Below are 12,290 nucleotides of genomic sequence, written 5' to 3' on the forward strand. Positions count from 1 at the left end.
CTCGGAAGCATGAGCTTAAAGACCAGGACCTTCGGGACCAAGGGGATCGCCTTCGGGAGCGAAGGTGACGTCTGGTCGCTCGAAGACGGAACCTTCAGGGCCGTGACCTCCGAAGTACTCCGAATGACACGAAGACCTTCGTCGGGTGTAAGTGTGCGTGTAAAACGTGAATATGTGAGAAGGTTGGGTTTGTACACCTGAATGCGTGAGAAGGTCGGATTTGTACACCTCTAACTTTGTAATTTTACCCCGAAACCGATTGTAAGTGAGCTGTAAATGAGTTTTAAGGGGGCAATTTGGGAAAACCTGGCCGAGGACTAGGGGTATAAATAGCCCCCACTCTACAGTGTAAAAGATTGAATTTTCTGGTTATTACTAGAGAATTAAGTGCATACTTTCATTGCCGTTTTCATACTGTTTATGCTCCCTATTTGGATATCAAAGACCTAAAATCCCAACATTCATGCCAATTCCATGGGATGTAAACACAGCCTCTCAAGAAACACGTTTTATGTGTCGTACGCACTGCTTGCGATGTCCGCTGATGGCAGGGAGAACATTCGGCGTGTCGCGGGTTTCATCACCCCATCGCAGGTCGGCGACGGCGAGCGGGGCCATCAGCAGGGTGGCCAGCGACCTGACCGGCGGCGAGGCGACGCCTGTTTTTTTTCTTTCCTTTTTTTGAGCGGATCCCTCATCCCTCTTCAGGGGTCATTCGGCCCGGTCTATCTGGAATTTCCCCCCACTTTTTTGCAGGCCTGGAGAGCGGCCTGCAACGGTTTCGTGTCATCTCCTCACGGCCGGGGGGTAGGCAGCAGCTGAAAGCCTGATGAAACAAGCTTTGCACCGCGTTCTCAGGGCGCGTTTCGTCTCGATTCTGAACTGGAAGATGCACCTCTTGTCTCTGTCGTCTGTCACGCGCTGTTCGTTAAGACGAGCGGACTCCTCATGAGCACGACGTTTTAGTCAGGTCCTTGCTGCTTCGCGAACTAAAGCATGTTTGCTCTGAGGGTTCCGGAAGAATTGACAATATGTGTGCGTGTGTGTGTGGGGCGGGGGGGATTGAATCATATTAGAAGATCGATCGTCGGAGATGACAACTTCATAGAATGAAGCCAGTGCAGGTATATATAATTCTCAGGGTTGCTGATGCAGCAAGCGCGATGACAATATATATAAAATTCTTAGTAACCTTGATCGATTGCAGCGACCCATCAGCTAGAGAGAACACGGTAGCACACCTCAAATCCTCAACAGCAAAAGCACAGACATGATGAACAGCGAAATCAGCACTGGAACCAAGATCAACCAAGGAACCACGGGTAAATACAAGAGCGTGCCGGGGGTAACAAGAAAGGAGCACTACTACATCTATCGTGGCACGAACACACAGGAACTAGTGCGGCGGATTCATGATCTATCCCACTGGCATAGACAGAAGACGATACTCTACTACTTGGTGATGGCGTAGATGGCGTAGATGATGCCCGGGATGTAGCCGAGGAAGGTGAGGAGGAGGCAGATCCAGAACTCGTGCCCGCACCCGTGCTTGAGGAACACCCCCAGAGGCGGCAGGAGGATGGCGATCAGGATGTCGAGGCAGTTGGCCGTGCCCTCCGCCATGCTCGATCGCCGCAGCCGCTCCTCTGCTTCTTTCTCGACCTCTTTCTTTCCTTGTCTCTCTTTCCTGCTCGATATGATGCTCAGTGGTCAGTGCCGTGCTCGCGCGGTCTGGCTTGGAAGAATTGGATTCCTCCCCTCGGGCCTCGGGGCGATCGATTTATAGACGGGACGACACGGGAGTGGCGCGCTCGACAACAGGCAGGTAGGTGGGACTGGGAACACGAGATCAAGAAATCAGAGGAGGACACGTAGGACGGCGCGGGGTGGCACGGGCACGTGCGGGCCCGGCGAGGCGCCGCGGCGCACAAGTGCCCTTCACCCGGTGGCCCGCGGCCGGCGACGGCGACCGCAGCAGAGCCCGGTCTCTCTTTGCTTCCCTTCCATCGGTCCCTCACGGGATGGGTAGTTGTAGTCAAAAGAAATCGTCACAGTTTTGGGTGTGCCGCCGGAGATGCTAGCAAGTATATAATAGAATGTAAGCAGGCTAAATATTAGGCTGAGAAGAGATGAGAAAAAAGAAAGAAAAAATAGACGGTAAGCTTACAGCCGGCCAGTTTCAACATAGTGACTAATAAATCTTGTGAGAGAAACAAGTGGGTCATATATTAATAATAAAGAATTAAACAAACTGAGAGATAGGCTACAAAAATTTTTAGAGCCAGCAACGGGCTAAATTATTAATCTGGCTCTAAATAGTACTACTACAGTCTAGAATGGAATTCCTTGGCTGCTAAGCACCCCTCTTTCCTGTACTCGTACGCGCGGCGCCACGCGGCTTGCGATGGCGACGGCGACGGCGACCGAAAACCTCCGTTCTGGTACCCGGACGACGATGCTAACCGCGGCCGGAGCTGGCACCGGCCACCATGACACGGCTCTTCTCTGCCCCATGCCATGCGGGGAAGGAAGGACCGGCTCTACTTGCCGCCGCGGAAAACGTATCTTGAATTGTCTACGCTTATAACGTTTCGCTCGGGAATATGATCTTTCGTATACTATGGTATATAAATACCTTGTCTTGTATATACGCGTCCGCAGTGAATTTCCCAGCTTTCTGCTGTCCATGCTTATCTCAGGAATGAAAAGCTCTTCAACACGGTGGATCGATCACCTTGCATGGTCTCTGATCGATTCTTTTCCAATCCAAACCTGCCTTGAATTTGGACAAATTTGAAGTTTCGAACTAGTTAGAGATGTACCGCACCTGCTGATTCTTAATTTGTTGCTACACTTTTCGAATTCGTCGTGCAAGCACACATGAACTCACGTTGGCAGCCAAAGCCAACAAACCCTCACTCAAATCAAATCACACGCATGTTACTGTAGATTGAAGGAGTATACAGTGCCACGGTGTTAGGGCAGGGCATCAGGGAATAAACACTCTCACACTGTATACATACATATAGCTCAAGACATGCAAACAACAATGAGCCCATGCATCCTAGGACTAATGTCAGGCAGGCACCATCATCGTATCCCCACGGCAAACAGGCTTTGGCTGGAAACCCTTTGTGCTTAGAGACAACCACCAGCTTGCTCAACAATCCTCTTCAAGATTGCAGTCCTATGTCTGGATCAAAGGGATTGAAGACTTGCGACTTTCTCTTCTTCTGCTCGCTTCTTCGGCCTGTCAAAAATGTGAAAGTCGTGTTGTCCCTTTAGCAGTAACAAATGTTTATGAACTAAACTACACAACCTAGGCATCTTTATTTTCTCCACCTCTTTTCTTTTAAAGGACACAATAACACCTTTAAGAAATAGTATAATTCACTATTACTAAAAAATGACTTCTCCGATAATGAATGTTCAATATCAGTTCCTTCCTCACCTACTAGAATTATTAGGCTCCTCTTTTCCATCTTCCTCATTAGCTACAACATCCACAACGGGCTCATACAGATACCATTCCTTCCTTTTCCTGATACACCAAAACGGAAAAGCACAAGCAAGGCAGTTTTAAGACCAAACTATTGTAAACCAGTAGCATATTAGTACAAAAACAAACCTAACATTGTCAGTGAACAATTCCTCCCTGCCTTACATGCCTACCAGATGACATAAATGATACTATCATAACCCAACTACACTAATCATTAGCAGATCAATGTTTCGAGAAGAAAAGAACATACCGAATGACGCTTCCTTTGCTGCCAAAATACTTGAATAAGTCCACCGCGTTGTTCATAGCTTTGCTGCAAAACATGGCCACATCAATTTCATGCAACAAACAGGGAAACACAAAACAGGAAGGAGAGCATTTAGTTCAAATATGCTGATTAGTATCTGTATTTATCCATTTACCCTACATTTTTCTTCAAAGGTAAAACAATAAATTCTTCCACGAACCTATTCGAAGAAAATTCTGGTGCTCGCCTTCCCTTCTTTGACAATTGCTTCTCTCTCATAACAGAGTCACTCTGACTAGCAATCTGCAAAGTATTTTTTTTTCAATAGAAGGCCATATCGAAAAAGAAGATTAACAGTAAATGTGAAGGAACTGCAGCAAAACTTTCCAAGTTCTGCCGCCAAGGAACACCAAAGCAGTTTCATGATATTGTGATCTAGATTTTGCACAGGAAAGTTCATCTAACCTCATAAAGCTGCTCACGGATGGAAACAGCTATTGCCGGCTGCACATCAAACAAAAGACTGTCAACGTAAACAACTAAACAAAGCTGTAGAAAGTAATGCACAACAAGTATTTAAATGAAAAGAATTCCAGTGCAAGAAATATTCATATTCATGTAACAGCAAATTACGACTAAGCCAATCACGAGTTCCGCATCGACGCAAAATTAGAAAGATTTGGCAATAATAATAGTGGCAGTTTGGTTGACTAGCAAGTACAACATAGTTTAATGCATGCTCTTCTCAACCAGTAACCGCACCCGTATGACAATTAAGGGGGATTGCAAATGTGTAAATAGGGGCCAGCTAAGATGGGAAACCCTCGTCATAAAAGCTGCGGCTTCAGCTGAATTAAGAGTCATTACACTGAACACTAAGAATTCATGATTTAAAGCATACCCCAACTTCAGGATCTGTGATGTTCAAATCGTCACATAGCGTCCTCGCAAATTCCTCAGGGTCACTATCAAGGTTGCCAATATCCTGACCACCAAAAATGGACGTGAATTAAAGCAAATCTTCTGGACATGAGTACTCCTAGAATCTACAAATACACACATACATACCCATAGGAACTGGTCTCTTATTACAGTGTTGTTCACTCGGAGGTCAATCTGCAGATTCACCAAACATAAGCTGTCACTTGAATACATACACTTCATTCATGTGAGTATAAAAATACAAGAGGCCCAGAAACAGCCTTCTGATGTGCAACAATTACACAGACAAAAGCTAACCAAACCTTGAGAGGCACAATCTTCTCCTTGATCTGCATCTCCTGCCCCTCGTAGGAGCGGAACTCCGCAAGTTGCCCCTATTCAGAATGATACAATTGACCAAATAGTAAGCAACAAAGGTGTAGCATTGCAAGACAAGACAAGCAAGCAAAAAATGAGAGAGGCACCTGGATGGACTGGAGCATCTGGGGGACGAAATTGGCCGGCAGCTTGAGGTCCTTGGCCGTCCGCTTGGCGAAGCTGATGATCTCTGAGTCAGGGTCTGCGCATCAGGAGCGGCAAGGGAATCAATCCGGCGACCGAGCGAGAAAGCAAAAGCAAGTGGGGGGATGAAGCAAGACAAGAAGCGGAGATGGCTGCAGGCAGGCTACCTCGCGGGTTCCAGGTGAAGGCGTCCCTGTAGCGCTGCCCGTCCACCTCGAGGTCGACGCGTATCGGCACCAGGTTGTCCCTCGTCGGCCTGCGGCGCGGAGGAGCCGGAGAGGAACGAATCAGCCACCACACCCCCTCTTCCTCCGCAGCAATCGATCCGAGGGTCCCTCTCTGATGGAAGAGGATTTAGGAGAGGGGGGAGGACGTACATGCGGAAGTTGACGGTGGAGGGCCTGGAGGCGCCGAGGCTGACCGTCTTCATCTCGGTATACCTCGCCGCCGGTTGATGCCACCGTCGCCGTGCCCGCCCGATGCTTCTTCGGTCTGCGCCGCCGTGGTACGTGAAGAGAAGGGTCTATTTGGGCCTAGAACTTTTGAGGAATCTTATTTGGACCGGACTCTGGAAACGGTGATCCATGGGCCACTTAAGACCCCATTACTTGCTGGTCCGGCCCAATTTGTATCCAAAAGAGGAATTTTGTGCTTTTTTTCTTTTTTATATTAAAAAAATTAAAATTTCAAAAATATATGTCCATTTTGAAATATTTCAAAAATACCCCCGGTTGCCCTATGGGGGCCACAGGGGTCCTGTCGCCCAAGCCACGGGCGACAGGACACTAATGTATTTTTTTTTTGGAATTTGCAAAGAGGTCCCTGGCCCGGGGGAGGGGGCTTGTCGCCCCCCAACGGGCGATAGGGGCCTGTCACCCCCCCGGGGGCGACAGGGTTCTCCCACCCTATATAAGACCTGGCCGCCATTCCCTTCTCATTTGAGCCTAAAAATTCAGAAAAAAAAGAGAGGGGTGAGGAGAAGAAAAGCGGCGAAGCTCTGCCGAATTCTGCACTTGTGATCTACCGGCAACTTCCGTATGAATCCGTTGATATTGTATAATGATTTAATTTAATTAGCGGATTAGCTGAATTAGATTTGGTGCTTTAGAACACTCGTTTAGTATTACAATTTGAGTACTATTACAGACTTGTTTTTAAATTAATTATAAATTAGAATAGAATTATGACAGTACCTTATTGATATTGCAGCATAAGACAATAGAATTATGACAGTACCTATATTTTCACGCATCGATTTGTTATACGATATGTGCATTATTGAAATCATTGTTCGTCATTTGGCGCACCACACTATAGCGCCAATGTCTTCGTCAGGATCAACCTACATTCCGTGGAGCAAGTGTGAAGCCACCGTACCTGAAGGAATTGATGTGCCAATGTGCTTCTGCGGTTCGTTATGCAAGTTCATGCAATCTGAGGTTTTAGGAGATGACTACGACATGAGGTTTTTTATGTGTGAGAACTACGAATATGATCCACCTAAGGGAAACGGCAAAGACCGGGCCAAGGTAGCAGGACAACAGACGCTATTTTTCTTTGTGACCTAACATTGAGTTATGATTCTAACTTTTGTTGGACAAAGTCTCCTCCGCCTCTTTGTGATTTTATGCAGTGGTTCGACACCGTGCAGTCGCAGCAAACAAAGGACTTTGTGGAACAACAAGTAAGGTGGGCTGCAGAACGTTGGCGCCGAATGAAGCACGAGTAATAGCAAGAGGAGAAGCGCAAGAAAGTGCAAGAAGAGATCCGCAAGAGGATGGAGGAGGTGGATCGTAAGGCGGTGACGGAACGTGAAGCTGACAGGGAGAGAAAGCGAGAGAGGGTACGCCGTGCGAAGGAAGCCGGGTCCGAAGCAATTAGGAAGGGCAAATATCCTCGGTGCACTCAGTAGAGTAGTACCATGTAATCCCGGCATTTTACATTCCATAAGGCATGGTAGGTTTAGATGCAACAAGAAATTACCTTGTCGCGTGCACATGCCACTGCAATTAGTTGTTTATGTTTTCAGTTGAGAGCTTGACTCTATATGTTGTAACTTTTACCATTAATTTGCAGTTGTAGCCGGGAATCTATGATATCTTTGAACTTGTCCTTAATATTTTCGGAGCTTTTCATGTCACTAGAATACTAAAAAGCACACATTTAATTAATATAACGATAAGAAATAAGAACTAAGAAATGCATTACATAATGTGAACCATCAAGTTTACATCATAATACAACAGTAATGAAACACACATCACACATGCAGTGGCATGGCAGAACCCGTTGCAAACTACGGTAAACAGATTCTGGACTAACCTAACATGCCATAGGTAATTTAAAAAAACACAATAAACACAACGATGCAGTATGTCACTAGCACTAGGGTAGTCCTAGTAGCCGTACCCCCACGTAGCAAACTGCGTTGAGTCTTCTCCACAGTATCCACCCATTGCAGGTGGTGCAGGCGATGGTGCCGGAGGCGCAGGGCCCTTTTTTTTTGTGACAAGGGCAGTTGCAGTAAGGAATAGTGCATGGTTCATCCTGTGAACCGGCAGCATTGCTGGTATCATCATCTTCGTCGTCTTTGTTACCCTCGCTCACTTCCTCATAATGGTTCACCTTGCATTCCAGATCAAAGATCTTTATCTGGAGGTACTCGATGAACTCCTGAACAGAATCAATTGGTGCAGGATCGACCCACCTAGTAAAACCACAGTTTTCTGGAGCATCGGAAGACTGCAAAACAAATTTCATGTAAGCTGTCTCATTGAAGATAAAGAAATGAAACAACCGAGTATTACCCATGCGTGTGGACATTTAAAGAAACGCCGACCGCCATCCATCCCGTCAGTGCACATCTGCACTAAGCAGTCATCACCATGTCTGCATTTTGGCCACGGTTCTCTACGGTTATCGTATTGTCGAAGAGGAGTTTCATTGGTAAATTCACTCTTGTGCTGTGGCGGAAACTCAAACACTGGTTCCGAAAAGGAATCAGGTCCAATAGGCCCCTCCCATATTATGGGGTCTCCCTTTCTTCCCCCTTTTCCTTTCCCAAAACCGTAGTAATTCTTCCCGCTAGACCCACCTCCAGACATTGGGTATACAATGAGCTTTGGAGTTTGAGTGCTGCTGGGAGTTCACAAACTTCGTAGTATTTATAGGCGCACAAAGGTCTGATACCCGGAGCGTGGAGTGTAAATGCACCTAAAAATCCTACATGACAACACAGTGAAGAGGCTAGCTGACCTAACACTGAAAAAACTAGATTCGATTCTTGAAATGACTACTCGATGCATCTCTGTGCATGTAGAGCATCTAAGTGCATGCAGACTCACAGCATTGCATTGCTGCCGCTCGGTCGATCGCGCCTAGATGTCGCCTTCCCCACTACATGCCACAGACCTTTGCTGTAGAATGACAGGTCCGTCGTCCTCGCCAGAGAGACTTCTTTGAAGGTGAGCTGGTGTGGTTGCCGTGTTGTCACATCTTTTTGAAATGGTGGAAGGGCACTGCTATTGGGTTGTCATCTTTTGTCACATATGTCTGGGCAAACAATGCAACATTTGGGAAACCCGTGATCGCCGTGCTGAGCAGTGGCAACCTGTGATCTCGTACTCGCAGCTAAATACACTATGGTCACTATTTTGAGCTATTCAAGCATGTCACGAAGTTTACACTGTATGCGGTAGTCGTCATCATCGTCGGCGGGATCTCGGCCACTAACTCCTACCGCACCTAACTTGTCCTTCATTAAATCATGGAAAAAATTCGCAAGAACTTTCCTTATTTCACGAGCATTATGGAACCCACAAACATAATAAGTTCACATCAATAGTATCTATAGAAATAAATGACAAGTAAACTACCACAATCATAAACATCGGATACAAATAAGCGGTCCACAGCTATCTCATTACAAATAAACATCAGAGATACAAACATCAGATATATCTAACCACCCCTAGGGCGTCGGACCCTCTTAGCCCTCTGCTGGGCACGGACATGGCCCTCAGAGTAGGTGTGACGATCTGGAGACCTCACCTGTCGCTCAGGACGCAAAAGGGGCTGCGGTGTCTGCTGCTGAGAGATCCCAAGTGGTGCTCCTCCTAGCTGTGAATACCCCAAGACATCGGGGTCACCGTGCGCGCCAGGTGAGTCTGGAGTCAGGATGTCGAGTTTGTCTAAGGTGAAACCCTCGTTATCTGGAACGAACGTACTCGAAACAAACCCTACGTAACATATAAACGTAAACCAACATATGTTGCGTGGTAAATTAGTGAGTGCGTTGAGAGAGTGTTATGTACTAGGTCGAAAGGAGGAAGAAGAAGGTACGGCGCCCGCATCGGGGTAGAATTCTACGTATAAAATGCGGATATTAGCGTACGCTCGTGTCTTTCGTCATGACATGTAGAAACCGAAATACGAAACATAAACTAACCTATGTAGGCTGGTATCTGTGGCCCCGGTACCATCCATGGATACGGTCCGCCAACTGGTCTGTCCCTCTAAACATTCCAGTATGGCCGAACGCAGTAGCTGGATCGTATCCTGTTTGTGATATTAGTAAATATGTAGGAACACTTGATCTAATTTTAAAGAGATATCTATGTTACCTGTAGTTGTGAAAAATTGTGACGTCGGCCCGTGCACGGTCGACGGACACGGGAACGACGACGAGGCCTGGGACGACCCGTGACTATCTTCATACTGCACACGGCTTCCCAAGTTGTGCACTACCTGACGCAACTGGTCACGCTGCCTCGACCATGCCTCTGTCTGCTCAAACTGGGTCATTGGGGATCCGGCACGTACCCTCGTCAGGTAAGTCGAGCAGTCCGTCTCCATCATGTTGCAAAGGCGAAACTGTATCCATTCAGTAAAGGAACAGATAGAAACACATGAATTATCTTATGGATATTAATATATATATGCAAATATGATCAAGAGACTCACCGCGCCAGCTAGTGCCTCCACGTGGTGCCGGGCATAGCCAACCTGAGACCTCGTCTGGTGTGGCTGCGGGTGAGTGTCAACATAAACCAGATGAGCCCGAGCCCGGGGTAAGTACCAGGTGAGGTAAGCCCTAAAGGAGCTGTCTGTGTGTGGTCCGGTTGGATGGACCAAGTGCTCGTCTGCCTGTTCCCATTGGTCCACCCACGGCTACATCTTGGTGAGCCAATCATCAGAGCACGGCAAGCCACTCCTTGACAACCTACAAAAGTGGACCACGAAGAATCGTTAGATTCGACACGAATGTATGAGCCAAGTTCATTCATAATTACCTGTGGTCCTGGCGACTGACATGCTCCAACGCGGTGGGCACCGAAAACTCCTGGCGCTGCCCAAACTGTCTCCTGACTCTCCTGGGGCAATATGCCTCAACCGCGATGTTATAAACCAGGACGGCTGTAGTAAGCCACAGGCTCGCATTCGAGGAGCAGTGCGAAGATAGGCCTGCTGGTGCACGGGTAGCCACAGCCTCTGGGTTGTAAGGCTCCCAGACAACGTCCTCGGGTGTCACCATGTCGAGCCCCGAAACAAACTCAGGATATGTGCGTCTAACCTGCGCATGCGCCCAGGACCTCTGCATTCCGAATAAGTAAAATTAAAAGTGCGCTAATGCATCATGTAACAATGAATAACAAAATTAGATTTGTTGCGAACGTATCTGATGCCAGATTCAGATAGTTCCCATAGTGGGCCTGTCGTCCTCCTCGTCGCCGTACATGGCCCCGTGGTAAGGCTCGTGGCTGACCATGGGCCGACCAACGGCTAGCCTCTCGTACGAACAAAGCTGTAGCAGTAGTGGGCACCCTGCCAGGATAGCGTTCTCATGTGTCTTCATGCAGCCGTCGCAGAGTCCACGGTAGATGGCTGCAAGTACCGTCTCACCCCAGCTGTAGGCCGGTACGTCCTCGTCTCCATCCGCAATCTCCCGTGCATACGGAAGGAGAATCCTATCGACCGAGTTGCCATGAGTGTTGTTGAACATGATATAACCAAACAACCAAAGTAGGTACGCCTCTAGCGATCTGGTCACACTGTACTCGTCGGCATCCGCAGCCAACAGGGCAGGCTGCATAAACTATTAAGATTAATGGTTTCAACTCACAATGCAACATGTGAATTGTAACAATTAAATTTAAATATGCAATGAATACGTACTGTAAACTGTAGGAACCAGGTCTTCGAAGGACCTGCTGCTCGCGGGTGCGGGTTGATCGGACCTGCTTCTTCCACGCGGTCAACCAGGGCAAAACGGGCCTCCAGGTCATCCTTCCACGAGGCCGCCACAACACGCGGACCTACAGCCTCCCCGACGATAGGTAGGCCGAGGAGGTAGGCCACGTCCTGCAGCGTAGGAGTCATCTCCCCACACGGGAGGTGGAACATGTGTGTCTCTGGCCTCCATCTGTCAACGAGCGCCGTCAGGAGGGATCGGTCGAGCTGAATAGGCCCACCCTCGACAAGATGGCCCAGAGTCAGTAGACCAGCCTCACGTAACCTGCAATAAACAAAATTGTCGAAACAAAGGAATACCGACGAATACATAAGTGATAAACAATAATATTTCATTACATACCTGTCACACCAATCGTGGTGTATAGAGATCGCCTCCCCGGGTGGACGAGGACGTAGCACCTCTAGGGCTCGGTGCTCAACTGCTGCAAAGTATGACCTGTGGCTCGAGTTGATAACTGGGTCTAGCAAGGAGTCCATCTCCATACCTGCATTCAAAAATATATGAGAACACATAGGTACATATATGTTTCATACAAATTAGACGTGTAATATTTATACATTACAGATAGGTTTGATACAAACTCCACGCACGATTACTACATATTGCAGATAGGTTTGATACAAACTCCACGCATGATATTTATACATTACAGATATGTTCCATACAAACTGGACGCACGATTACTACATATTACAGATATGTTCGATACAATTGTGGATCATGACACCGAATGCCTTCCACGAGCAATTCTCGCCGATGGTCGGCTGAATGTAGGAGGTGCTCCATCTCTGGGATTTCCGGAAGGACCGACGTCAGCAGCATCGTGAAGTGCATTCTGAGGACAC

General features: G+C 47.6%; 2 protein-coding genes across 2 annotated transcripts; both read right to left on the reverse strand.

The window, feature by feature from the left end:
• Window positions 1–1,150: 1,150 nt before the first annotated feature.
• On the reverse strand, window positions 1,151–1,762 carry LOC120664201 (hydrophobic protein LTI6B). Its single transcript, XM_039943272.1, has one exon. The coding sequence runs from the start codon at window positions 1,621–1,623 to the stop codon at window positions 1,453–1,455; it is 171 nt and encodes a 56-aa protein (XP_039799206.1). The 5' UTR covers window positions 1,624–1,762; the 3' UTR covers window positions 1,151–1,452.
• A 1,121-nt stretch (window positions 1,763–2,883) lies between these two features.
• On the reverse strand, window positions 2,884–5,756 carry LOC120664202 (chromatin structure-remodeling complex protein BSH-like). The gene is made up of 11 exons (XM_039943273.1): window positions 5,570–5,756; window positions 5,360–5,448; window positions 5,156–5,250; window positions 4,994–5,065; window positions 4,818–4,865; window positions 4,651–4,734; window positions 4,215–4,253; window positions 3,970–4,052; window positions 3,753–3,815; window positions 3,452–3,541; window positions 2,884–3,250 (listed from the first exon to the last, which is right to left on the reverse strand). Exons 1-11 carry the CDS (start codon window positions 5,620–5,622, stop codon window positions 3,199–3,201), a joined length of 768 nt encoding a protein of 255 aa, XP_039799207.1. The 5' UTR covers window positions 5,623–5,756; the 3' UTR covers window positions 2,884–3,198.
• Window positions 5,757–12,290: the final 6,534 nt, after the last annotated feature.

This window comes from Panicum virgatum, chromosome 3N (assembly GCF_016808335.1).
Source record: "Panicum virgatum strain AP13 chromosome 3N, P.virgatum_v5, whole genome shotgun sequence".
In the NCBI taxonomy this organism is placed as follows: domain Eukaryota; kingdom Viridiplantae; phylum Streptophyta; class Magnoliopsida; order Poales; family Poaceae; genus Panicum; species Panicum virgatum.

Bases quoted from the DNA above. Each gene is read 5' to 3' on its own strand.
- LOC120664202 (XM_039943273.1), bottom strand. From the start codon at position 5,622: ATGAAGACGGTCAGCCTCGGCGCCTCCAGGCCCTCCACCGTCAACTTC. The intron at 5,449-5,569 runs GTACGTCCTCCC...TCCGCGCCGCAG, and splicing joins TCCACCGTCAACTTCCGCAT to GCCGACGAGGGACAACCTGG. The intron at 5,251-5,359 runs GTAGCCTGCCTG...CCTGATGCGCAG, and splicing joins CTTCACCTGGAACCCGCGAG to ACCCTGACTCAGAGATCATC.
- LOC120664201 (XM_039943272.1), bottom strand. From the start codon at position 1,623: ATGGCGGAGGGCACGGCCAACTGCCTCGACATCCTGATCGCCATCCTC.